General features: G+C 34.5%; 3 protein-coding genes across 4 annotated transcripts; 1 reads left to right on the forward strand and 2 right to left on the reverse strand.

Moving 5' to 3' along the window:
• Positions 1–322: 322 nt before the first annotated feature.
• Positions 323–15,241, reverse strand: LOC131931140 (conserved oligomeric Golgi complex subunit 3). 2 transcript variants are annotated; one of them, XM_059287838.1, is made up of 22 exons: positions 15,066–15,241; positions 14,235–14,378; positions 14,012–14,073; positions 13,626–13,791; positions 13,222–13,296; positions 12,886–12,978; positions 12,253–12,381; positions 11,990–12,108; positions 11,419–11,545; positions 11,001–11,092; positions 10,734–10,873; positions 10,152–10,312; positions 9,717–9,912; positions 9,239–9,354; positions 8,972–9,061; positions 8,586–8,709; positions 6,697–6,744; positions 5,507–5,589; positions 4,774–4,908; positions 3,631–3,837; positions 1,910–2,008; positions 323–1,740 (listed from the first exon to the last, which is right to left on the reverse strand). In XM_059287838.1, exons 1-22 carry the CDS (start codon positions 15,234–15,236, stop codon positions 1,690–1,692), a joined length of 2,628 nt encoding a protein of 875 aa, XP_059143821.1. In that variant the 5' UTR covers positions 15,237–15,241; the 3' UTR covers positions 323–1,689. The 2 variants fall into 2 exon arrangements, with proteins under 2 accessions (XP_059143821.1, XP_059143822.1); XM_059287839.1 differs by lacking the exon at positions 6,697–6,744.
• A 264-nt stretch (positions 15,242–15,505) lies between these two features.
• LOC131931144 (putative serine/threonine-protein kinase nek2) lies at positions 15,506–22,380 on the forward strand. The gene is made up of 10 exons (XM_059287845.1): positions 15,506–15,804; positions 16,135–16,187; positions 16,467–16,539; positions 16,749–16,902; positions 17,104–17,241; positions 17,422–17,524; positions 17,836–18,033; positions 20,736–20,915; positions 21,538–21,673; positions 22,099–22,380. Exons 1-10 carry the CDS (start codon positions 15,540–15,542, stop codon positions 22,353–22,355), a joined length of 1,557 nt encoding a protein of 518 aa, XP_059143828.1. The 5' UTR covers positions 15,506–15,539; the 3' UTR covers positions 22,356–22,380.
• Positions 22,381–23,164: 784 nt separating this feature from the next.
• LOC131931139 (uncharacterized) lies at positions 23,165–25,482 on the reverse strand (the record flags this gene model as incomplete). The annotated part of the gene is made up of 3 exons (XM_059287837.1): positions 23,165–24,050; positions 24,449–24,653; positions 25,347–25,482. Coding segments are annotated over 3 exons (590 nt in total), but the record flags the coding sequence as incomplete, so codon positions are not given.
• Between the last annotated feature and the right edge of the window lie 2,485 nt (positions 25,483–27,967).

A 27,967-nucleotide genomic window follows, 5' to 3' on the forward strand; every position in this document is an offset into this window, starting at 1 on the left:
CCTCGTGGCAAATAGTTTTAAGTGTTTCATTCGTAATGCCAACATTGCACTCATCTCCCTCGATATAAAGAGTCAAGGGAGACAATTTAACATTTGTCAGTTTTTATGAAGGGGAGATAATCCAACACAAAATAAAATTGTGAAAGTATAGGAAGGATGGTAAAAGTGTTTTTAAAAAGTTAATGAATGTTTGCAATAAAAATACTCTTACATAAAAAAAATACAGCAATAAACAATGCAGCGGAGCTTAAAAATTCTAATTACGTTTTCATTGTTTACTTTTTGTTTTGTTGTATGAAAACCTAGGCCCTGAGGTGGAAGGTTTTTGTTGTGTGATTGCAACTGTTTATAATACTTCTGCTTTTTGCATATACAAAACCACATTTTAACAAGACGTATAAAAGATGTAATAATAATGAAAACAACCTATCCACGAAAGAAACACCTTTGATTCCACAACAAATGGTGTGGTAGTTTAAAAATTGAAACAAGAATAAATAGAGATATTTTTACAATATGATATGATTTATGGCAAGTAAATTTATTTTAAAAACTATTCATGTTAATCAACCAATTATATTCACATCTGCCTAATTATTGGAGCAGGCTACCAAAAATATATTTTTAACCCACAAAGTATATACAGTGGTTGTGATTACTATACTGTTTGTACTACACATGACGCTCCTACCTGTTTCAGTCGCTTCGTACCTATGGCTGATTTTGAGTTTCTCAACTAGTCTTATTTCATTTTTAATGCTTCTAAATTCACTGCAATGGTTGTTTTACAGTTAACTGACCAAAATAAGATTCTGAGACAATTTAAACTTTGACTGGAATCTTTATACCAAGCACATTTGTTTGCTATACCGTTAGTTAAAAACTAAATGAAATATTATTAAGTTAGACTTTTAAAAGTTTCACCACAAATGTGTGCACATACAAATAATGAGAAATAAGAAAAATCAAAAATATTTTTTCCTTGGTCCACTACTATTTTAGTCACAAAATAAAAAGCAACTTATTTGATCTTGAAAATGAAAAGCTAAGTTTTTTTTAGAAAGTCACTTGAATAAAATAAATAATCAATGATTAAATTTACATTTTATTCTATAGAAATTGTGAAAAAAATCTTCCATATTCAGTAGCCCAGCTCCAAAAAAGAAATAAATGTATTATATTACAACCAATCTCTATCACATATTGGGTCAAATTATCACAAGACACTTCATCAATTACAATGCCAGAGACCAAGTTACTATACAGAAGAAATTTTGACCCAGTTTATAATACAAAATACACATGTTAACCAATTTATAAGCTATAGAAATATAGATATATACAGCCCTATTTGATACAAGTGACCAAGTATTTACAAATTATAATAATTTTATTATTTACAAGTGATAATAAGTTCTCTAAAATGAGAAAATTGTAATAATAAAACAACTTTAGACTTAAACAACTCACTCTCATTTACTCAATACATATTTTTTTAAATTATGTTTTAACAATTGAATTCATGTTATTAATTAATCAGAAGTAAAAATAACCCAATAAACATACTTTTAAAATAGTAAAATAAGTGAACTTTTTTTCAATGCACAAAATGTTGTGATGTCCATTATTTTGTGGCGTGGCAGCAGTTGGTCAAGGGGGAGAGAATTCAGATATAGTTCTTTTTTACAGTTAAGGTTTCTTTGGAGTTGAAGTCATTCTTGTAGACACTAACAGATTCACCTAAAAAGTTTACAAATGTTAGATGTGATTATTGGTGCCATAAATACTTGATGAATAAACAAATGAACAGGTTATAATTAATTACAACCAGTATTTGATAGGGGTAATTATTATTCACTAGCTACTGTTTCATAAGATTGTGTAAAAATTCCTTAGAATTGTAAATGACCTGCTCTGAGCTGGGACAAGCTATAATTTGTATATCCTCCTCTGTATATTCTTGGCTCAGCAGCTCTTGAAATTTGATAAAACTTTGTTGAACGTTCACCTGTTATATCAACAAATTGATCATTAGTGGTTGACTTAATGAATGAATGAACTCAAATTCTAATTCAACCTCCATATTTAGAACACTAAATAATAGCAACTTCGTCCCTTATAGGCATTTATGTTTCAAATGTTTTGACCCTAGTTATAAATCAGAAGCATTAATGTTAATATGAGACTGCACATCAATAGCATATTGACTAACAAGACTGATAATCAATGAACTTATCTTCTGTGTACCTCAGGGACTAATTCCAAATACCCCATGACCTATCCAACTACTCTAGCAACCAAGCCAGACTATATCCAAATACCCCATGACCTATCCAACTACTCTAGCAACCATGCCAGACTATATCCAAATACCCCATGACCTATCCAACTACTCTAGCAACCATGCCAGACTATATCCAAATACCCCATGACCTATCCAAATACTCTAGCAACCAATCCAAATACCCCATGACCTATCCAACTACTCTAGCAACCATGCCAGACTATATCCAAATACCCCATGACCTATCCAACTACTCTAGCAACCAAGCCAGACTATATCCAAATACCCCATGACCTATCCAACTACTCTAGCAACCAAGCCAGACTATATCCAAATACCCCATGACCTACCCAACTAATCTAGCAACCATGCCAGACTATATCCAAATACCCCATGACCTATCCAACTACTCTAACAACCATGCCAGACTATATCCAAATACCCCATGACCTATCCAACTACTCTAGCAACCATGCCAGACTATATCCAAATACCCCATGACCTATCCAACTACTCTAGCAACCATGCCAGACTATATCCAAATACCCCATGACCTATCCAAATACTCTAGCAACCAATCCAAATACCCCATGACCTATCCAACTACTCTAGCAACCATGCCAGACTATATCCAAATACCCCATGACCTATCCAACTAATCTAGCAACCATGCCAGACTATATCTAAATGCCCCATGACCTATCCAACTACTCTAGCAACCAAGCCAGACTATATCCAAATACCCCATGACCTATCCAACTAATCTAGCAACCATGCCAGACTATATCCAAATACCCCATGACCTATCCAAGTACTCTAGAAACCATGCCAGACTATATCCAAATACCCCATGACCTATCCAACTACTCTAGCAACCATGCCAGACTATATCCAAATACCCCATGACCTATCCAACTACTCTAGCAACCATGCCAGACTATATCCAAATACCCCATGACCTATCCAAATACTCTAGCAACCAATCCAAATACCCCATGACCTATCCAACTACTCTAGCAACCATGCCAGACTATATCCAAATACCCCATGACCTATCCAACTAATCTAGCAACCATGCCAGACTATCTAAATGCCCCATGACCTATCCAACTACTCTAGCAACCAAGCCAGACTATATCCAAATACCCCATGACCTATCCAACTAATCTAGCAACCATGCCAGACTATATCCAAATACCCCATGACCTATCCAAGTACTCTAGCAACCATGCCAGACTATATCCAAATACCCCATGACCTATCCAACTACTCTAGCAACCATGCCAGACTATATCCAAATACCCCATGACCTATCCAACTACTCTAGCAACCATGTCATCGCTTACTTTGATTGGCCTGAAGAGTATGGCCTCTGTGTCTCTGTTGGCCAGGTACAGTGACATGCTCCTCTGTACCATTGGCAGTTTTGTCTTCAGATTTTTGTAAGTCTCTGCAACGACGTCATGAACTTTCTCGGGTGTGGCAAAAGGCTGCTGTCTCAAGGTCACTTTGGTGCTGACTTCTTCTTTTTTTAAACTTGTCACAATGTTAGCCTGTCAAAACAATACATCAACAGAATATGAAAGTTCAGCAGGTGAGTGGCCTTGACTTTCACCTGTTAGGTATAACTTTTTGTGTCAACTCAGGTAGGGCTATTTGTCTCAACTGTGGGGTATAACATTTTGTGTCACCTGTTAGTTATAACATTTTGTCTCAACTGTGGGGTATAACATTTTGTGTCACCTGTTAGTTATAACATTTTGTCTCAACTGTGGGGTATAACATTTTGTGTCACCTGTTAGTTATAACATTTTGTCTCAACTGTGGGGTCTAACATTTTGTGTCACCTGTTAGTTATAACATTTTGTCTCAACTGTGGGGTATAACATTTTGTATAGAGTGAATAGACATCTATGTCTATGTAAACTTGTTACATCAAACCAGAATCAAATCTTATCCTGGATATGAAAGACTGAATGTGTACAAAAGTCTTACCCTGGATATGACAGACTGAATGTGTACAAAAGCCTTACCCTGGATATGGCAGACTGCATGCGTACTAAAGCCTTACCCTGGATATGAAAGACTGAATGTGTACAAAAGTCTTACCCTGGATATGACAGACTGAATGTGTACAAAAGTCTTACCCTGGATATGAAAGACTGAATGTGTACAAAAGTCTTACCCTGGATATGACAGACTGAATGTGTACAAAAGCCTTACCCTGGATATGAAAGACTGAATGTGTACAAAAGCCTTACCCTGGATATGAAAGACTGAATGTGTACAAAAGTCTTACCCTGGATATGACAGACTGAATGTGTACAAAAGCCTTACCCTGGATATGACAGACTGAATGTGTACAAAAGTCTTACCCTGGATATGAAAGACTGAATGTGTACAAAAGTCTTACCCTGGATATGACAGACTGAATGTGTACAAAAGCCTTACCCTGGATATGACAGACTGAATGTGTACAAAAGCCTTACCCTGGATATGAAAGACTGAAGGGGTGCCACAAAAACTTCTGTCACATGGTGTATAAAATCCTCACAGCTGGTTTTCAACTGTTGATCCACATCTCTCTTAGAGTCAACAAACAGCTCTGTCACTTGTGGTGTGCCCTAAACAAATAATTGGCTTCAAAGGTTTAATAAATAATTATGAAAATTTCCTATTGACAGTTGATTATAAATGTAATTCTTAGTTGCTATTTAAATACATGAACTGATAGAAACCTAACAATGAATATGACAACTGAAATAGAGTTCATCTGTTGTTGTGACCTCTACATTTAAAGGGGTAATTGTGGTCAGTTCTATGCCCAGACACCTGTACTTCACCAGTGCTCAGGGACATCCTACCTTTCCAAGGGACTCAAACTCAAGACTTTTTGGGCAAGCAGTCATGCGCTGCTGTGCAACCAAGCCCTCCCATATATAAACTGATAGTATCTTTCACCACGAGATCATACTTTTTCACATCACGAGATCATACTTTTTCACAACCACGAGATCATACTTTTTCACAACCACGAGATCATACTTTTTCACAACCACAAGATCATACTTTTTCACAACCACAAGATCATACTTTTTCACAACCACAAGATCATACTTTTTCACAACCACAAGATCATACTTTTTCACAACCACAAGATCATACTTTTTCACATGGTTTAGAAGTGCAACACTTCTTTCCTAAGGAATAATGTCATCTCACCTCAAGGATAAACTGTAGCAGAGCATTGTTGCTGTTGAGTGAAAACAGCTGGGACTTTTTATTGAACAAGGAGTAGGCAGCATCTAAAAATAGAAAGGTGTTGTACAATAAGTAAAGGATGTTTAATACAAGGATAAGATCAAATACAGGCAAGTTTCATACTTTAGATAACAAGAAAGTGAGACAAAACAAAAATGTTCATATTCCATTATTCTACAGAGTTCTGTTACTCACCTTTATCTTTTAAACTAAAAGAAAATGAATGCTTCATTCTATAGAAATATATTATTCCCATCAACACAATGATAAACGTTAATAAGTTAATGGGTGTGAGTGGTTTAGATAGTACTTGGCGGTACAGACCCTCTATATTTAATCTGCTCATTTTTAAAAACACAACAGCTATTTATAGTAATAAATTCCTAAGGTGGCAGATTTGTCTTTTATTATTAATTTATTTGCAGACATTACTTAATTTATTAAAAAGGCTGTGATTTTATCCAACTAAAGAGCAGTACATATAGATACTTAACTGAGTTTAGTGTTTTTAAAAAGCAGCTTTCCTTTCAAAAAAAAAGAGTTTTATTATAATTGTGACTACAATTTTAACTGCAATATATTCATATGAACAAACAAGATGACAGTAGAAACAGATAAGTTCCTTAGAGCAACTATGTTTAAAATGAATGGTTAGAAGCAATACAATTATGACACACAAATATATACATTGCATCATAAATAATGGAATTAATAAAACAGGCATTTTAACACAACAATTCTAACTTAACTATATTTTTTTAAGAATGTTAGTTTATTAATTAAATGCTAAAACAATGAATCCTTAAGCCCCATGCTTATCCATCAACCTATTTAAGTTACCATTTCCAGTTAAATCTGTAAGTGTGTCACAGTACACAGTAAAAAAGATTTTTCATTTATGAAAATATAAGATAGTGCAAAAATGTGATTATAAACAAGTGAACTAAATAAGGAGTAAAGATTTTTACTAAATGAATTTTAGCTGACTTATAGGTACTACACTAGTTAGAAATAGTAGGTTGAAGGTAAAACACAACTACATCTATTGTTAGATCAAGCAACAGGGGGCAGCACAAGACATCTGCCCATGTGACAGCTGGAGGTTACAGTGATCAAGGATGCTGACTGAAGAAAAAATAAAACAACCGTACCTACAAGCGTGTGAAAGCCAAGCTGCCCTTCTTTAAACCCTGCCAGATCTGTAGAAGCGAGGGTCAACAGAGGGTCAATTTTTTTTTTTACTGAAAACCCTTTATTCCTATTTATTTTTCATTTTACTTTACTTGACAGAAAAGGACATTTTTATTTACTTTACGTCTTTAAAAAACAATATAGACTTTATACTGTTTAACTTTGTGTCATTGAAACCCAAAAATATATGAATACAGTAGCATAAAGGGTTTTCAATAGAAATCATGAGTTGGGAAATGTGTTAAGGTAAGGAAATTAGTTGGAATAAAAAACAATACAATTTACTCATACAATTTACTTGTAACAAAGTATGAGTTATGTAAAACACTATATGTAATAATGTTGTATTATTATAGATAAGAGTAACCCAAGCATTGATCTGAAATATATTTATAAATATATGATATATTTAAGCTATGATAAAGTTACAGAGCTGTACCCATATAGTATACATTATTTGTTATACTGTAAACACGTTAACAAGTAGACTTCCAGAAGTATAGCTTTACCAAGAATAATGTAGACATTGTTAACAGTGAAGTTGACAGTATAATGTATATCCAGTTAAAGAATCTCCCTACTGGGAAAATATTTTGAACAAAAATTTGATCAGGATTTCCAAAAATAATTTGTTTATCTGTGCTTTAAGGTCAGAATGTCACATGGGAAAGTATTTAAAATTTCAGTTTGAGTAAAAGATTAAAGCTAAAGAAACATCTGATTATGAATAATATCAAAAACCCACAACAACATTCACAAAAGTGACAGGAGAGGACTATTATATTAAACTACTATATTTGGTAATTTATATATTTATTTTTACTTTATAATTGCTTTATGTACATAAATATAAAAATGGTTTTAAAGTATGAAGAATGATAATTCTTATTTACTACATCATCAAAACCAAAGCCAGGAACATCTACATTTTCTTTAATAAAAACAACTAACAGCGTTCTTGTTATAATTTATCACAAAAATTCAGCTCTCATAGCTACCACATCTGTCACAGCTTAAATAACCTCAAAAAAAAGCACTACTTATCCTACATACAATTAGATTTTAAACATCTATCGAATGCTTTAAAGCAGGGGTCTCCAAACTACGGCCTTTCATCCGGCCCTCGGAGATAGTTTTGTCCACGGAAAAAAAAATGTTTGTTGGAGGTGGCTGAGAAAAAATTCAAAACTAACTGAAAATGTAGCATTGAGTGCAAATACCATTGAAGTAAATGTGGCCAGTTGCCCAGCAAATGACCTCCTTAAAGACATGTTCAAATAAGGACGGGTGGGTTTTATAAGTATTTGCCCAAGGAAGACTTTCCTAATATTACATCTTTTGCATCAAAGTACCTTTCAATATTTGGAACAACATACAAACATTTTCAATAATGAAGTAGGCCTACGTGAAGAACAATTTGAGAACAAACTTGGATCTCGACTGTGTTGTCAGTCCCCGAATGTTTCTCTCAGACTTTTTTCTCGGGGGGGGGGGGGGGGGGGGGTGCACTTGAAATTTATATTTATATATATATATATTTCTAAATAAATATTATTTCGTTGAGGTGGGGGGAAGACGTTCTTTGGGGGAGGGGGGGGGGGGTGAGGCAGGGGTCTACGTCATCCCGAACAGATGCCTGGAAGAAATTCTGTTCTGGCCCCCGAACTGATATTTGATAGTCAATGCGGCCCTCGGGCTGAAAAGTTTGGAGACCCCTGCTTTAAAGTGAAAATGACAAACTGCTAAAAGTGAGGTAAAATTCAAATTGTTAAAGCAATTTGAAACACACAAGTGAAAAAAAAAAGGAAGGGGTCCCTCCTGACATAACCAAGTATTAAAATCCCCTGACCTTTAAATTTACTGAAGTCCAGATGGGTTTCTCGGATTGAGAAATCTGCTTGGAATGGAGCAATCTGTTCTCTTAAGATGAGTAAATGTTTGATTAGAAACAGCTCACCATCAAGCTTGCTTTGCTAAAGAAAAAAGACAAAATTAGTAAGACAGCAGGCTGTAGGAAACATTACTGGACATAATATAACACTTAAACTCTTTTAGATAATGCTTACAGGGGATGCGATTATCATACAATTAATAAACTTACAGAAGACTTAATTTTATCATACTTTACAAGATTTTTAAAAGAATTTATTTCATTAAAAGTAGCAGTATTTGGTTCTTGCAGTGAACAAAATGACTTATTCTAAAATTAAAATGTATCTAGTAAGTTTTACAAACCTTTCTCTTGACTATCCCTTCTTTAGCATTCTTTAAAGAAACAATGCAGGCTTGTAGTGTTTCCTGTGAGAGACCTTGGAATGTTGTTTTCTGCAGGCATATTGCGTAAGTTATAATAATACATTGCTTACTCAAGCAAAAATACGGAACATTCATATTGTTTAAAATATATTTGATAGCATGTTTGATAAAATAAAAATAAATAACCTCTCTATTATACAAAGTAAAATAAATTAAATTGGCTTCTATTAAGAAAAATGTGCTTACATCAATACACCTGTACAGCTTGGAGAGTGTAACTAGAGCCCGCCGAACTGTTGGGTACCACATCCCATGGAGATCAGCTGGTGACATTGGCATGTTGCTGCCAGGTTCCTCCAGACCTAGCAGAAGTAGAACAAAGTTCTGTAGCTCTTGCGCATTTCTGTTTCATTTCAAGGAATGGCAAATACACTCATTCAAGTGCTATAACTCTTATGAAAAATACTGTTATTTTTTTAAGCGTGAAACAAATATTTTATAATCATTACTTAAACGCACAATTTTTCTGCATCTACCATATTACTTTTTCTATAATACTCCCTCCCATTCGTTACTAGCAGACACCTGACTTGAGTTACAGAAAGTAAGGGTGGCTGAACATAGAGCCAACCTCACTATGCTTTGCATGCTGAGAGTGACCTAAGATAATAATTCACACATGACAACATACCAACACTAGCCTGTGGATCTAATCATGACTTACTTCTGTCCAGGGGAACTTCCTGCATATCTTCATCAGCACCATTGTTAAGAGAACCATTAGACATGTAAGAATCACTGTTGGTATCCCCTGCCCCAGTTAACATTGCAACTTCATGGGATGTGCTTGATGCATTGGAAGGTGTGCGGGAATGGCTTGTCCTGGGTGGCTTCCCCTTTTTAATACTTTCTGCAATACTCTGCACAAAAACACAATAGATTTTTTTTTAAACTTTTATTGATAATCCTAATTAAATTTAATATATCAATTCAATCTCTTTTCAACACTTTTTGTAATGTTCTGTGGAAAAAAAATGCATGATAAATATTCCCTCACTATTGATTTACGGTCCTAGTGAAATAGAAATAAACTATTACGTAAATTTAGTTCAACTGAGTAAATTCTTCAATAAAAACAAATAACTATGCCTGTGTGTACCTCCATCATTTCAAGTTTCTCTGGATAAGCCAGATCACCGGGCGCAGCGTTGTACTGAAGAATATCAGACTTGATGTAGATGTACGTCCTGTACACTAGCCTCTCTTGTATGTCCATCAACATCTGTTGACACACTGATTCAAAGGCTACAAGCTCTTGAGCTGCAATGTTTGTTTTTTTTTTAATTTTAATATTTTTCTGCTAACTGTTACAGCTTGATTTATTAACCTATTCCCTCCTGTAAACCCAATTCCTAATTAATAAAAAAAATAGTAAAAATTAAAATTCTTGAAAAACGGGAAGCTACCATGATTTTCATACCACACATTAAAAAAATATTGTTAGTAATATGAATAAATTGAAATATAAAAAATACCACTTTACACATTACCACTGAAACACATTACTGTACAATAAGAACAAATGACAACAAACACAAAAAATAATAAAATATTTCCATTTTTTGCATTACTTTAAATAACTAAAGAATGTCATATTTAAAAAGTTATACAGGAAAGTTTAATATTTCAAAAGTATGACCGAAAAAATTCTATTTCTTAAGATTACAAACAAGTTACTCACGATTTTGTTTGACATGCTCTTCCATCATTTCTATTTTAAGGATGCTGCATAATTCAGAAAGGGTTTCCAGGTGATTGATATGGATGATCAGAGGCCGCAGAACATCATACAGATTGTTACATATCCTTTCTAGCATTTGACTGGAAAGGATGTTTTTTTTTTTAAAAAAAAAAAAGGTTACCAAGAAAACAAAACTAAATATACATATATAATATGATTATATAGTCACTTATAGCTTATTAGTAACTGATCTTGATCCATACTTACTCTAAGAGTGGTGTCCCTTTAGAAAAGAAATTAAAGAAAAGCTGATATTCATCTTCACAAACATGCACCATGAACGCACAGCCACTGCGCATCTGTTAAAAAAAACAAGACAAAATTTACCACGTAAAATATACACCTAAATATTAAATACAATCTTAATAGTTAACAAGGGATCAATTGGGCGAATGAAGTAGAGTTTCTTGACCTCTGCAAATAAAGGGATAGTGTGGTTAGCACTATGCCTAACCGCCTATGCTTTCACCAATGCAAGTAAGACCTGAGTGGATTCAGGGAAATCCGACTGTCACAAGTCCAAACCGAAATTTGAACTCAAACCTTCGGGCTAGCAGTCAAATGCTCTACTATTCAACCATGCAGTCTCATTTCTTAATAGCGTAATATCTTTCTTAATATTTACCAATGCGCAGTGGTCTCTAACATGTTTTGAGGCCAAGTCTGTTATAGTTGTTGAAATACTGGGACCTAGAAGAGCTTCCCTCTGACTGAAGTAAAAATTGTAACAGTCTGCAAGGGTATTTGCATACCTGAAATGAATAATTTGTATTGTTATTATTTTTTGTGAGAAGAGGTTTAAATAAAATATTTTAAAAGATTTGAGATTCTATATGACTTAGAAAATCATGGTTTTAATTTTAAAAACTGGTGAGCACAGAAATATAATCCAGGAAAATAGCATACATTTATCTAATTTTTTGTTTACTTTCAGACAAGTAAATTGTAAACCTAGGACATATTGCATCTATAGTTAAATAATTATTATGCAGCTAAAGTGTGAACGGAATCTTTTATTAACCAGTGACACTATTTTGTAAATTTTATAAAACAATTTGTTTTCCATTTGATTAGCAAAAATGTTTCAATGACTTTTGGATAGGCCTACCTATTAAAAACCATTCAACAGTGTTTAAACAAGATTTTTTGTTAAAAATAAAGATTATTTTCTAATTAACAAACAAGCACAAATTTACTCATTGTCTTTCTCTGTTCGTATTTCCAGCTGCTCTGTCAAAGACTTTACTCTTGGTGCATTGGTGCGAAATTTTCCATAAAATAGGGTGAAAGCATTATCAGCCAGGTTGGAAGAATCCTAAAAAGAAATTCCATGCCCAATAAGTGGCTTACTTTTAAATATTTTAAAGATCGTGATATTATGAAAATCATGTGTATATTTTTAAGGTAAAATCTAACAATGGTGTGATGGTACAAAAAGAAAGGTCTCTAATATAAATACCTTTTTCTGCTGAATCTGTTGTGTCGCTGTTAGTAGGATATTATTTACATGGCTCTTAATGAGATTCAAGGCTTTGCTAAGGCACTGACGGAAACGGGCAAGGTAAACATCACATTCTTTATACCGAGGCTGAAACAGTAAAGATCATTATTATAAACTTTTACAATGAAGGTAACAAAACTTTTCTTTAAAATATGTTAATGTGTGATAAAAATGTAAAAATAATGTAGATAAAAAATGTAACTACAGCTAAGACATATTTTTAACGAAGTGTCTACTCGGAATAAGATTTTTCGGCAAAAGATAGTTCTGCGCATGCGCAGTGACCTATGGCTAGGGTTAGGGCTAGAATGAGGGTTAGGGGTAGGTTAGGGATAGGGATAGGGTTAGGGATAGGATTAGGGCTAGGGTTAGGGATAGGATTAGGGCTAGGGTTAGGGTTAGGATTAGGGATAGGGTTAAGGATAGGATTAGGGTTGGTATTAGGGTTCTGCGGTTGTAAACACACGCATGCGCAGTGCCATCGAAAACATCGCCGTTAAGTCGTAGTTTCTCTCCATTGCGCATGCGTATCGCATGCGTATCTTATTCCGACTAGAATCGGCCTATTTTTAATGTATTCAAATAACTTACATTACTCTTTAGGTATAATATACATTCATCCATCCTAGATAATAATGGTATGAAAGTCTCACTGTTCACTGATAGATTTGGGCGGCTTAGTTTCTAGAAGATATTTTCTCATAATAAATGTCTAGTATAAATATAATTTCAAATTACAAAGCAGACATAACTTTCAAGCCAGAACACATTATTATAAAATACAAATTCTTTTTTTTTTTACTTAAGATAAAGTTTAAATTTTAAACAATAAAATATAATAATAAATACACACAGGAAATGTTGGATTCAAATAATACCATTATGATTACTACACAAACAATAACATTACAAAAAAATGTGACTTACAGTGGATATGCTGTCTAATTCATTAAAGTACGATAGCTTATTACTTATGTTCTCAGCCAAATCCATTAGATGTGTCTGAAAGAGAAGAAACAAAGCAATCACTTTTAAATTACAGAAAATGCTGAAAGCTTAAATTTATTTTATTGTAATAAAGGGATGGAAGTTTTAGCAGCTGACTAAAGAAAAAACTTTTCACTTCGACTCGGAATACCTGAACTGTAAGATTTAAAATGTATACGGTAAAACAAGTATAACCACAATGCTTCTGTGAATACCAGCAATTTAAGTTGTTGAAACATAGTTGACTGTAACAGAAATATAACCCCACATTGCTCTGTGAACTTTAAAAAAAAATTAACTTAATTAACAAGAAATAATAGATGATAAACCTAGTATTGTATTACCTGTTCAGCCAGCAAATGTTCACACTCCTCATGTAGAGCATTGGTCTTTGTGGACACATGTACATACTGACCACTGAGCTGCTTGAGGTAATCCAGTGCATTGTTGACCTCTGATAAAACACTATTGCACTGTTCTCTATACTGTCCTAATTCATCTGTGTATTGTCTGGCAAATTGCAGAGCATTACCATAGTTTAAGTGTCTTAGCTCAAAAGTTATTCTACAAAAAATTTAACTGGCATCTAATATTTGATTCACCTTATTACATGCAAAAACACATTAACTGTCTTTAATTGGTACAGAGTGTGCAATATGCATAAATAATGAATTTTTTGCAAGTCTTCATTAATATATAATTTTATTTGAACAACATAATTATATGTTACCTGTACAAACCACCATCATCTCTGTCTAAGGCTTCTTCTAACTCAGAAAACCAAGAAAAAAACTGGAGGGGAAAGAAAAAATATGTCATTCTGATAACTAATTTCAGAGGATAATATTTAATGCTGTTTTTTTTAAAGATAAATAGAACTAAAAGTTATTAAAGAGAAATGAAAAAAATAATTACTACTACTGATGACACAGACATGCCTCAAATAATTATACCTGTTGGGCATTTTCGATTTTGTTGCCTTCAGGCAGTTTAGTGCCTTTCATAAAATTAGTAAGAGATGAAGCATCCACATTGCTGTCCTTTTCTTGAGAAGACACTTTCATTGGAGTCAGAGACTGGGAATCATCTTCTGGAAGCTAAACAATATTTCACAATGGCTTAGAAACTATGTTAACTAGCCTCAAACTGTAATTAATATGTGAAATATAAAACAGTCAAACAGTAATGTGTACATGGCATGCCTATTTAGGAAGAGTGTAGATGTACCACTGCTAATATGAGATCAATTTTAAGGTGGATAATTGGATTAATGAATAGTCAAGTTTATCATTTTGACCCACTGTTAAGTATCTTAGCAATTACTTAGTTGACTACCAGAATAAGTTATCTAACAACCTTTTTTTAAGAAGATTTCATAATCAGTGCATTATCGAAAACTGAACACCCCATATATCAAAACAATACATCATGTGGCTAATGTGTTATACCAGTCTCTGGTATTTGGCTAGGTCCAATACTGGCCAATCATCATTCGGGCCAATGCAACACAGGAACAACATCAGCCAGCCATGGGAGTAGTTTTTTTTTTTTTTTTTGACAACCATTTGCCGTTGGAAATGATTCTTAGAGAAACTAGCAAACTAGTAGACCTATAAGTATTACAGTAATAAACTAGACCTAGATTTTTATTAACTAGATCTACCGATGAGACAGGCCTTGATCTAGCATTTGAACTTTGACTTTTGTTTGATCAACAAATGAGATTGATTTGAATTTGAATGATGAAGTTTGGATGGATCATGGAAGTAATAAACAAAACTTGCATTGGTTGGTAATGGTCTTTGAGAAGCGAGAATTCCTAAATCATGTATTAGATTTCTCTGATCTGAAGAGAGAGGTGCAATCGGGTCTAATTTAGCTTCCCATGATGAAACTCTATCGTGAATAAGCCTGTGATCCACAGGTTTAGGATAAGAATACGACGTGTCAGCCATTTTGACACAAAGTAAGGTAGTTCCAAAAGTCTGATTCAAAACGAAAGAGCATAATACTTACAAATTTACAAACTGAGCGTTAGCATTTACAAAAATTAATTATTTTAAATATTTATTAAATTATATTTCACAATTTTGAAATTTCTGATGCAAATTAATGAAGCTCAGATAATTAAGGATATTAAATCGTTACTTTATTTATTTTGTTTAAATTTTGGGTATACTTTTAAAAAAAAATATTTGCTTACAAGGCTAAACCTAGCAGTATTATTTACTCAGTTTGATAGTTCCTGGAAAAGTAAGATGGCGCGGTATGACAAAATGTTTTTGTTAGGCACTGGGAGTTACGGCAAGGCTTGGGTGGTTGAGACACAAAAGCCAAAAAGAGATAAAAAAGTTTTAAAAGAAATCAATTTAAAAACTTTGGCCGATAAAGATGTAGATCAAGCACTGACTGAAGTTGCTATTTTGTCAAGATGTTGTCACGAGAATATAATCAGTTATTCGGAAGCTTTTGTTGATAAACAAACAATGACGTTGTCAATTGTAATGGAATATGCATCTGGTGGTATGTACCATCACTAGTAAACAAACTATTCGTTTATTTCTTCCTTTCCAACAGTTTTTTTTTCACATCATTTTAACTTTCAACATACAAAAACTGAAAAACTGTACAAAAACACATTAAACAATTGAAGGAAACAGAGTAATCAAACTCACGAGGCCTAATAAATAATATATTAAAATATTATATTAATTAATTATTACTATTACTAGTCTATCACTAATTACAGTTTTACTATTACTCACTGTGTATGAGAATCAAATTACAAAGTTGTACTTTCACTACTTTGTGTTAGGGTACCTAAACATTATTTATTTTTTCCCGAATTAATAGGTGACCTGCATAAGCAAATAAGTCAGCGAAGAGGACTTTACTTTTCTAATGAGGTAAAACATTGCTATGGCTTGTATATTATAGATTATTGATAATCGGAGATAAAAATGCTTCCAATCTTAGTTCCTGCCAGAACTGACATGACCTAAACTGAACTAAAAATTTGTTTATATTATTAAAGTTTATTACCAAAATGAATTTTTTTTCTCTTTGTTTTTCTTCTTCCTATTAAGCCTGAAACAAATAAATGACTACTCTGCTCATAATGTTAACCATAGAGCACTGTTTAGGATAAACCTTCTAATCATATTTTTATGTTTGTATATCTACAGAATGTTATGAGGTGGTTTTTTCAGCTATTGGCTGCTTTGTGTTATATTCATCGCAGAGGCATTCTTCACAGAGGTATATCTTTATTCATTCATTGTTTTAAATTTTAGCATACTGGTTTCCTATTTGAACTAAAATGAGAACTATAAACTAATAAAAATCTCATTGAAATATCATTTCATTTACAGTTTGACACTGAATAAATACTAATAATATTTCTTTTTATTTTGTAATTACCTGAGTGACTCTTTATGTGGCTTTTGAATAGTTCTTTGTATTTCCAGATATCAAGCCTCAAAACTTGTTTTTAACAGACAAACAGGTTTTAAAGTTGGGAGATTTTGGAATATCAAAAATTCTCCCAAAAGATGGCGATGTAGCTTTCACGTTTGTTGGGACTCCATTTTATCTAAGCCCCGAGATTTGTCAACAGCAACCGTATCCCAAACTACTTTTATATATATTATTTATATATATATATATATAATTATAAATTATTATTTATTTAAAAATGTTCTAAGGCAAAATATTTCTATTATGTTATTATAATAATTTAATGTTATTATCAATATGTTAAAACAAGAAACAGCCTTAATTTGCACTCTGTTCCATTTTGTGTTTTTCCTTAATTTAACTAAGTTATAGCTTTAAAAGTGATATGTGGGCTGCTGGATGTGTCCTTTATGAACTTTGTTGCCTGAGAGTTCCATTCACAGCTACCAACTTGCCCAGTCTAGCAGCACAGATTCAACTGGCTGTTTACCAGCCCTTGCCAAGGTACAGCATCATTATCTTAAAATGTTTGTAAAAGTTTCATGAACTAAAATGTTTCAAGATGAATGTGTTTTTTTCTTTAACTGAAATGTTGCCCTGCTCTAGCCAGAGTACATTGTATAAATGTGACATCTCTAAAACTTTTGTTTAAACCATTGTAATTTGACTGCTTATCTATCTAAGCCACTGCAGTGAATTGTTGAGTCACCTCGTGAAGGTTCTTTTAATGTCAGAGCCAGCCAAACGCCCAGCGGCAGAGGAGATTTTTCAGAATCTTTCAGTCAAGGTAGGTGAATCAGTCCAAAATCAACAGGTTTTTTTTATTATTCACACTGCAGAATAAGCAAAAAATCTCTGGCTCCTAATGTAAAATTACCATATTTGTTTTTAGAGCATGCAGAATTTTTTCCTCATATTTCTTTACTTTACTTATGGTTTTCTGTAGATTACAGACTAATAACAAATGTTTTCTTTGACTTCAAACACTATCAAAACATTTCATCCTGAGTTTAACACACTGTGAAATGAGTTTAAGAAATAAAGACAACAATCCATGTTCTTTGTTATGATTCATGTTACTCTTTTGGTTTCCTCAAGGAATATTTGGTAAAACATCCAGAAGTTCTCCCATCATCCCATGCTCTGAAGGAAATCTCCAACCTTGCTCGTAGAGGGAGAACACACACCCGGCATGAAAACACAGCAGGAAAACAGAAAGTTCTGGATTTGCTCAACAAGGAGAATGAGGATGTTGAAACAAAGTTTGGACCTGGATTTGAGGGTTTTATAAAAAAGGTAACAGGATTAGCTTATGAAACCATTTTTCTTGCTATAATGATTTGTCACATGTTTAAATACTTAACTTCTATACCAAAATTAGTTTGTGACAGTTGTTAAGTTTTATCTTAAACTTGTTCAGTTCTTACAAATTCAAAAATTGTCATAAAATGCATCATTTAGTATTTATGCTATTTATAGAACACGAGGAAGAAATTTCTGTTCACTGAATTTGTTTTTTCTAACTCAATTATTACATTCTTGTGTTTTGTTAGTTTTATTTTTTTATGTTTTGAAAGTTGTTGAACAGTGTTCACAAAATAGTAGTTATGTCCCTTTGGTCTGACAAAATGTTGTCAATGTTTTGACAGTTCAGGGTTTAGGTGTTTTTTTTTTGTTGCTCAAAAAATGTTCCCTACTTGTGATGTTGTGAAAAATATGAGTCTTGGATGACATGCTTTGGTATTGCTCCATATTTTTCCTCACTTCTGGAAAAAAGAACCCATGACCAACCATTTGTTTTGCTTTTTGATGAATCCCTAAACAAAGAACTGCAGAAGAAACAGCTTGCTGTACATATAAGTTTGTGAGATGTGAACAAAGTTACCACTCGGTATTTCACCTCTGATTTTCTGGGACATTCCTGTACCTCTGATGTTTTGGAGACATTTACAGCTAAAGTTGCAGAAAAGGTGGATTGAAAAACGTAGTGCAACTTTCAATGGATGGCCCCAATGTCAATTGGACAATCTTCAAGTGCCTGCAGGAGAAAGTTGCTAATGTTTGTGACAATAAGTTAATTGACATTGGTTCATGTGGCCTGCACACCTTGCATAACAGCTTTAGAGCAGCCATAGACAGCACAGGTTGGGGGTTGTCACAGACACTATCAGCGTTACATTATTTGTTTAAAGATACACCAACTTGAAGAAGGACTATGAAAAAGTAACTGGCCAGACAGTATTCTTTGCATTATTGTGGCCATAGGTGGTTGGCAAATATTGCTGCCTGTCAGAGGGCTCTTGAGATTTATGACAGCATTAAGTGTTACATAGCCAAAGTGGAGAAAAAGGAAGTCAAGAACCCTGCCACCAAGTCATACGATACTGTAAAGGAGTGGGTGAGAGACCCATTTGGCAGGGCAAAAATGTCATTCGTAGTTAGTGTGGCAAAACCAGTTGAATCTTACTTAGAAGAATATCAGGTAGATAAGCCAATGTTGTCCTACATTTCTCAAGATCTGGAGAGGCTGATGTCGGTACATTAAAAAGGATATTTTGGACAGTGCAGTATCAATAGAAAAGCTGTTGCTTGTAGATAGAAAAATAGATTCGAATGTGAAATTGTATTCAAAAATAGATTTAGGCTTTGTCACAGAGGAAGAGCTAAAAAAAATATTGTGGTTTCTGACAGAGGTGTTATGGATTTTAGGATGTGTTGTAGGAAGTTCATCTCTAGATAGGATCTGTGCCAAGTCTCAACTAAATTATACCTTGATTCATCCTGCTCACGTGCTGGACCCTGTCTTTTTTAACTCAAATGATGGAGATTTCTGTTCAGAACTTTTCAGGAAAATTGTAGACAACTTTTACTACTCTGGCAAAATTCTTTTAGAAGACTGTGACACCATCATTGACCAATTCAAGCGATTAGTCTTTCTAACCAAACAACAGTAACACCACACGACAGACTAACGTTTTTTTTTTCATTCCATCATGGCCAATAACAGAAACAGTGGGGTGTGTTTCATTTCCTCCTCCTGCTGTCGCATGTTCATGCTACTGTTGAGAGAGGATTTTCCATCAACAAAGAACTCACCACAACAAATCTCTCTACACGCAACCTTATTGCTAAAAGAATCATAAAAGACCACATCAGTTTTATTGGTGGTCTTTCCAATCTTGTGGTAGATAGTGAGTTAATGGCAGCTGCCAGGTCTGGAAGAAATAGGTATTTGGATGAGAAGAAGTTGGAGGAGGAGTGCAGAAAGAAAAGTGGAAGATGGAGGAAGATGAAATTTCAACAAAGAGACAACGACTGACCCAGGACATACAATTCTTGAATAGCAATATTAACAGAAAGTGATATTTCAACGCCAAGGGTAGACAAAGGTGAAGAATATAGTCCAAGTAGAGACAGAGCAGTCAAACCCAAAGGGATCTGAACCTACCTATCAAGGCAGACCACCATCATAACTTGTGCATAGAAGACGCAGGCAGGCTGGACCTCTGACCCCGAAGGTTCTGACAATTCTTGAATAGTGACACTGACGCTGCCTCAGAGTAAGCATAGAAATTACAGTTTTTCTCACCTCTCAAAGGCTAATGCACTGAGAGCCAAAGCAAAGGACTTAACAAAGGAATTGGCCTTGTAGGGTGTAACATAACAGGATAAACTGCAGGCGCTGTCGCATGTTTAGGTATGTTATGTCTGGTATTTGTATTATAGGGAATAAAAGCTGCATAAGATATGTTATTTTTCTTTTTTATATTTCTTAAGTTTTTTGTCTGAGTGGTTCTGCGCGTGAAAAATGTATGAAAAGTGGCAGGGAATTTTTCCAAAAAGCAGGGAATTTTGTAAAAATAGCTGGGAATTTTGTAAAAGAGCAGGTAATTTTTGGTAAAAAAATTGTGGGAACCCTGGTTACATTTTTAAACATATTTTTGAGTTTATTGTTTTGTTTTAACTGATTGATAAATGTAATGTTTAACATTTTCCAGAACATTGCCAGGCCTATTGACAGCACCACATACACAGTTGTAAGACACCCCTCATGCAAGAGGCTGTCTCTAGCCTCCCCTGAACTCAGCTCAATGATACAGAAACAAAGGCTGCTCACTGCTGAAAACCAAAGGGCCCATTCTGTTGATGCTCCGCGCTCACACAAATCTAGAAAAAAGGTTTGTACCTGTGTTCTGTAGTACTTTTCTATGTGTACTCTGTATTGTTTCTGCGTTAGTGTTTGCTTTAGAAAAAAAGTTTGTACCTGTGTTCTATTGTACTTTTCTAGGGTACTCTGTCCAGTTTCTGCGTTAGTGTTTGCTTTAGAAAAAAAGTTTGTACCTGTGTTCTATTGTACTTTTCTAGGGTACTCTGTCCAGTTTCTGCGTTAGTGTTTGGTTATCAATTACATTAATGCTGGAAATCCCAAGCTACAGTAGTTATTTCTTCTAATGTAGCCTATTGAAAATAAATTCAAGTATTAGCATAATCAAGCCATAGTTTTATAAATCAGTTTTTAGCTCCAAGAATCCCAAGGGAACTTTAAAAATGGCACTGGAGTGTTGAGCTTTCTCCTGCTTGTATCTGCTTTGCATTGAACTAAAGATTTATTTTTTCACTGCTTTAAAAAATGTTATATGACTATATGCTAGTTTAGCCTTAAATTAGAACACTGTATACTAAGTTTAGTTGTCTGCCATTTTTAAATTGATAAACATTGTGGGGGATGTACCAAATAGTATGTCTGTACCAGCTCATTTTGAGTTTCTGTTGTCTGAAACTCCATTGTTTTTTAAGCAGGATTCTGCCCCCAAGTTGAGCCTATTACTCTCCCTCCAACAAGTGAACAGCTGGCAGGACCAGGGAAGGAATGACCATGGTAAACACAGTCTACGAGATGATTCTTCTGAAAGACAGTCAAGCACTGAAGCTTCTGGTATAGATGTTATTTTAGCAACAATAATTCTTTTTTTCCATACCTCCATAGGTGTCTAGATCTTGTCACCTTTATTTGGGGGATAATTAATATGTATAAAAACACTGCTACCACCTTAAAAGTTAATGGCTGTTTAATAATGAGCTGTCATTATGAAGTAACATGACATTTGGGGACGATAAGGTTACGGTCCTGTTTGACCTAAACGTCCAAGTGGCGTAGAGTTTCTGTGAACTCACAATTAAGGGATCTCAGCTGTCTTTTCTTTCCCTGAGTAGAGCTAGCAGAACTTGGGGACTTGAACCCAGGAACTTTGAGGTTATCCATTGAATGCTTAACCACACCACCCCAGTTCATAGTGTAAATAATCTAGAACAATCAGATTTTGTTATTGATTATTCAATGATGTAATTAATTCCTACCAGAAGCTGCTATTGACCACATAACAGAAATAATCTACAACTCAGTTGCAACTGACAAGACTCTGCTACCAGCAACAGCGCTAGAGATCCACAGAGAGCTGACCAGTGCGCTAGGGAAACAGACAACAGATGCCCTCATATCCTCAGTCAGGAACAAAATGGACTACAAGGATTTGATCAATGGTTATGACATTAGCCCTGCCTTACTGCAGTCTGTACTTTGGTATCTGAAAATTTCTGGACAAATCCCTAAGTCGTAGACGTTGTGATTCAATTTTCCTCTACTTTGTTGTTTGTTTTTCATTGGTACTCTGTAAATGAAAGATACTATAAAAATTTCTGTTCATGTAAATTATTTATACAGCAGTGCATCATATGTTTTTGCTTGTTTTTGGAAGCTGCAATATAATTTTGATTTGTAATTTAAGCCTGCATTTCCAGTAAAAGTAAATTTGAATGCACCATAATTTCCTTTTTATTTAAAGTAGTTGATTGTATTTAATGAATTAATGTTTCTGCTAAACAAAGTTAAATTGACACAAAATGTGCCCTTATACAATGCTCAACAGGTTTTTGATAAAGAAGCTACACTTCATTTTCTGAGTATTGATCAAGTTCATTCTTTATTACAAATGTGACAAATATAATTTATAAACAGTATTATATTATTTATATGTCAATATATTTATGCATATGTTTAATTACAGATAAAAGCTTTACAATCTTGTTTCTAGTAAATATATCTTGTATTAATTATCCTTTTTAATATATAAATTATTATACAAACACCAGATTACAATCAACAAAAAACAATTTACTCGAATATACACAGTGGCAGTTTATATTCCTTAATAAACTAAATGTTTGTTGTCTGATCAAACAAAATAGTTTTGTTATGTCTATAAAATGTACTTTAAAAAATTGTTTGGTTCCACGCTAATTAGGTGCACCACAGCCATGATTAATTTTGTATTGATTAAAATAATCTTTGATGCAAACAAAAGAGCAGTTGATGAGATGACATGAATTATTTACAATGATAAAACATTTGATGATATTGTTTCATGAAATCAGCACTGTTACATAGAAACTTGATTGTTACATAAAAACTTGATTGTTACATAAAAACTTGAGCATTTACGTCACCAGCACATGGTGTAGTATCAGTGCTGGATATGTTATCTGTACAGCTAGACATGTAAACAAACAGTATCTCTTTTTATCTCTCTTGAACATTGTATTCCACTATCTCAGCAACTTTACTCTCAAGGTTTGCTTATTTTTTTTTTAAATTCACAATTTATCATACTACAACAATGGTAGTGGAATTTAATTTACAGATGATAGAATAACTTTTAATGAGGAGGTCAGTTAGAAGGACTTTCAGACTTTGTTGATAGTTTCTACTCCTTTTTAGTAATTCACGCATGTAGTTCTATATATTGAAATGTGTATGTTTATCCTGCAGTGTAGGCCAATCAGATCTTCCAAAGCTGAGTTTAAGTTTATAGTCAGACACTGTTATTTGCTAATGTGGAAGAAGGGACAGTTTAGCATATTTTAATTATTAAAAAAAGCCTGTTATAAATCCTAGGCTTAAAATGTAATGTAAACTGTTTTAGCCCTTTGAATAACATCAACACCGACTCTGTCCATCTGGTTTTGAAGTGTTAGAATCATGGACTGTCTGAACACTCAACACCTCTCTATCCAGCTGGGCTTGCTCTGTTTTTTGACAATTTATTCCTTTTTATCCAAGAACTGATGGTTACTAGTGCAAGGATAATGTTCAATGCACAATCCACGATGGAGTATGTGTGGAACAAAAGGTCTGTGGTGTCTGCCATTGTCGTCAGAAGACGGCCCAACGAGCAGAAGTTGGTCAGGAAGATGAAACGTCTGCTTGGGAATCTTGTTTCTCCCTTCTGGCTCTGAGTGTTAAAAACTCGTCTGCTCTGAGTTGTTTAAAGAAATTTTTTTTAAGAAATGAAAAAGCCTTAGAATGAAGTTAAAACTCACAATAGTGTGAAACAAATCAAATGTTAATAAGTTTATACCAAGTAATGGTATGAATTGTTTGTACTAAATTTGCCTCATTAAGTAATGTCTGTAAAGGCTAGGGGTAATCCATAAATGAGGTCATGTACCCTGGGGTAGGGGGTCTGACTTTTTTATGTGTAATGTAGAAGGAAGAGTTTAAGAAATTTTACATGAAAAACTTCTGAAAGTTATTTTTCTATTGAAAGGTGGAGTTGCAAAATCTGCTAAAAAATAGTGACATCATTTATGAATGACCTCTGAATAAACAATAAATAAATAAAGTAGCCTAGAATAAAATGTGTGCTCACCCTACCTTTCTGAAGATGTTGATGGGTATGTTGAGCAGCATGAGTCCACTGAGAACCTGGTCAGACACCAGCGGCCACAGCAGCACCACCATAACGATGACGTAGAGCACCATAAACACAACAGCGTACCTGTGTCTGCCGGAGTTTAGGCACAACAAATTGGCAATGATGACGTGCAGAGTCAGCAGAAGTATGCCTTCACCCCATGTACTGAAAGGTGGATGTTAAAATTGTTAGACCTAATAATAAAACAGAGAAATGGAATCGTTCTTTATTTCTTAGAATGCTAAATTTATTTTTATTGGGGGCGTGATAACAATAGTGTAAAAACAATGAATGCCTTTATAATTTTAAAAACAATACATTTGTTATAAGTGATAGTCTTTAAATTTCTGTCTATTAGCAAGGTGTTATTGGCTCCTATCCTAGAAGTGAATTGGAAGGTTCAAGAAACCTGGGAATAAAGAGCGGCCACATCTGACATTAATATACTGTTACAGTAACTACCACTGTACCTGCTTTCTAGTTTTCCCAACGGCCACATTGAGCCAGTGGTTATAGTTCTGTCATTAGCACATTAATGGGATGGCATGGCCTAGCGGTAGAGCTACACTGCTAACCCGAAAGTCTTGAGTTCAAGTCAATAGAATGTCCTTGAGTCATCCCAGCTCTAATGGGTACATAACTTACATTACGGAATCTAAAGCGACTGGGCATAGAGCTGATCACACTAACCCATCATATGTCGAGGTATCTGAAGCAGATGAACTCTACATTATCTGCCCCATATGTCTTGGGCACGAACGGGAAAAGATGATGATGATTAGCTCATTTATGGTATCAGAAGAGTAACAACACTGGGTATAGCTCTATATCGAAAAAAAAACTGTCTCTGTAACTCACCTGACTGGTAGATTTTTATTGACAGCATAGGCCACAAAATTGGACGAGGTAAACACAAGCGATGAGACTTGTATTGTACCGATGTCTGCCTTCTTGCTCTGTAGTTTTAATACTTTATACAGTACTGGAAGCTCACCTGATCAAATAAAATTATTAGTCTTGTATTATTCATCACATTAGAAATCTACACCTATAAATTAAAAAAAAATAGATATAGTTAGCTTACAAAACGATCGGCACTTTTCTTTAAATGGAACTTGATAGGCTCACAAAGCCATTACCTCCCCTTTCGCCACTTTTCTCCCTTATATGATGATGCTTATATTTGAATTGTAACCAAACATCATTCCCTTTAAGGGGCAAAAGCAGAGGCGTAGCGAAGGGGGGGGGGGGTACATAATAAATATGTCCTCGGGCGCCGACCCTAGGGGCGCCAAAATGGGTTGGAAAATAATATTAAAAGCTTATTTTAGCTGCAGTTTTGAATTCTAAAAAATATAGGGGGGGGGGGGGATGGGTTGGGGAGCGCTAAATTGAAAGTTTGTTCCCGGGCGCCTGGAGGGGTCGCTACGCCTCTGGGCAAAAGCTTGTGTGTAATACATAGTTTGTGTGTGCTAGGCTCTGGAACATCTTATACAAGGTTATTTCTATTTTACAATACGACTACATTTCGACCGCGCAGCATGGAGAGAACATTGCTTGTACCTGCTTTAATTTTAGTACATTTTTGTTAGATGTCTAACAAACAATGTAGAAACTATACAAACAGCCCACTTGTATACACGCATTTACATGTACTCAGTGGCGTAGCGAGGTCGGGTGTCACCCGGTGTGGCACTTAATGGTGGTCACCCCCAAGAGGCGTAGCGACCCTTCCCGGGGACAAACTTTCAAATTTTCGATTTGCACCCCCCCCCCCCTCAAACTTTCCATTTGCACCCCCCCCCCCTTAAGTTATTCTATATATATTTTGCTATTTTTTGCCTTGGTGTCACACCCCCCCCTAAATGGTGTCACCCGGTGCGGTCCCCCCCCCCCCCCCCCCCCCCCCGCGCCTCTGCATGTACTAATATGTAAATGAAAAAAAAATGAAACAAACGTATCATTCTAATAATTTAATAGACTTATAGTTATAGAGCTAGTTGCTAAAAATTTAAGTAGTTTGATGCATGCTGTTACTAAGGGCCTAGTACAGGGGTCGGCAACCTGCGGCTCGCGAGCCGCATGCGGCTCTTTTGATGTCAAGATGCGGCTCTTCAGTTCCATGCACACATATTAATATTTTTTTATATTTTATTTTTAAAACTAATAAAAGTCATAATTTTTTTTTGCAACACTCGGTGTTGAACGTATAATGATAAATATAAACAATTAACACTCGCTATTATATTAGAATGTTTAGTTACTCCCTATTTTCAATATACTTGCCCATCCCAAATTAAAACATTCAACTTCATGGTGAATATCACAAAGAAACTAAACGTGCTAAATGTAAAACTGCAAGGAAAGGAAAACCAAGCATAAGCCTCGCTTGAAGAAGTGGATTGTTAAAAAGAATTCTTTTTTTTTGTTTGAAGACACGGAGAGCGATAAATTATTTAATTTTGAAAAATCTAAAAAAAATATCATGATAAAACCAACGCTACTGTTAACATGAATTACTTCAGCATTACAATAAACACAATGAAGGATGGATTCACTTAAAGATTTGAGCAATTCAAAACAAATGCAAGTACTCTGACGTTCATAGTAGATTCTCTCATCACAAAAACAAATAAGGTTAATAAACTTTGAGCTATTTGGAATTGATGCTGGCTCGCTTCAAATGCAATTGCTAGATTTGAAAACCAATTTGGATGGTAGGTTCACAGATCTTAAGAGCAAGTTAGGAGAGTTTGAGGTCCAGTAAAACATGCACGTTTCGCTGCACAAGTAAACAGCTCTAAAATAAATGCCGCGAGTTTAGGCACTATTATGTGACGCATGGAATAGTCTTCCAGGATACTACAGTGAGGTAAAGAAGTTAGCATTTGGAGTGCTGACGATCTTCGGGTCCTCATATTCATGCGAGCAAGCGTTTTCTTGCATGAATATAATAAAAAGTAAAGAAGCAAACTAACAAATAAAAATCTAGAGGCGTGGTTGAAACTAAAAACAACTTATGAGCCAGGTTTAAACAAACTTTTAAAAGGCATGCAAGGCCAAACTATTGTAAATATTTTATCATTCTTGCAGAGCTAGTTAAAATACCTTCATATTTTTTGTTAGAAACATGTGTATGTTTGTATTTGAATAAATATTATTTCATATTGAAAGCTATTTATTTTAAATTATATATATAGGGCCTATATATATATATATACAGATGTAAAATCCTAATCAAATATCATAATATTGAAATAAAATGTTAGTGGCTCTTTAAAACTTGGAAATTTTGTAAATTGTAACTTTTGGCTCTTCCGTCTCAAAAGGTTGCCGACCCCTGGCCTAGTAGGAAATCTTTTTTTTTTTTAATTTCCCACTTTTGTTGTCTATGAATCGCTAAAATATAACAGCAGTGTTTCTTTCAGGCATCTCTTGGGGGGGGGGGCTCCGCTTGAGTTAATGACTCTAGACGACGA

Source organism: Physella acuta, unplaced genomic scaffold (genome assembly GCF_028476545.2).
Source record: "Physella acuta isolate Inbredline_101_S28 unplaced genomic scaffold, ASM2847654v3 ptg001899l, whole genome shotgun sequence".
In the NCBI taxonomy this organism is placed as follows: domain Eukaryota; kingdom Metazoa; phylum Mollusca; class Gastropoda; family Physidae; genus Physella; species Physella acuta.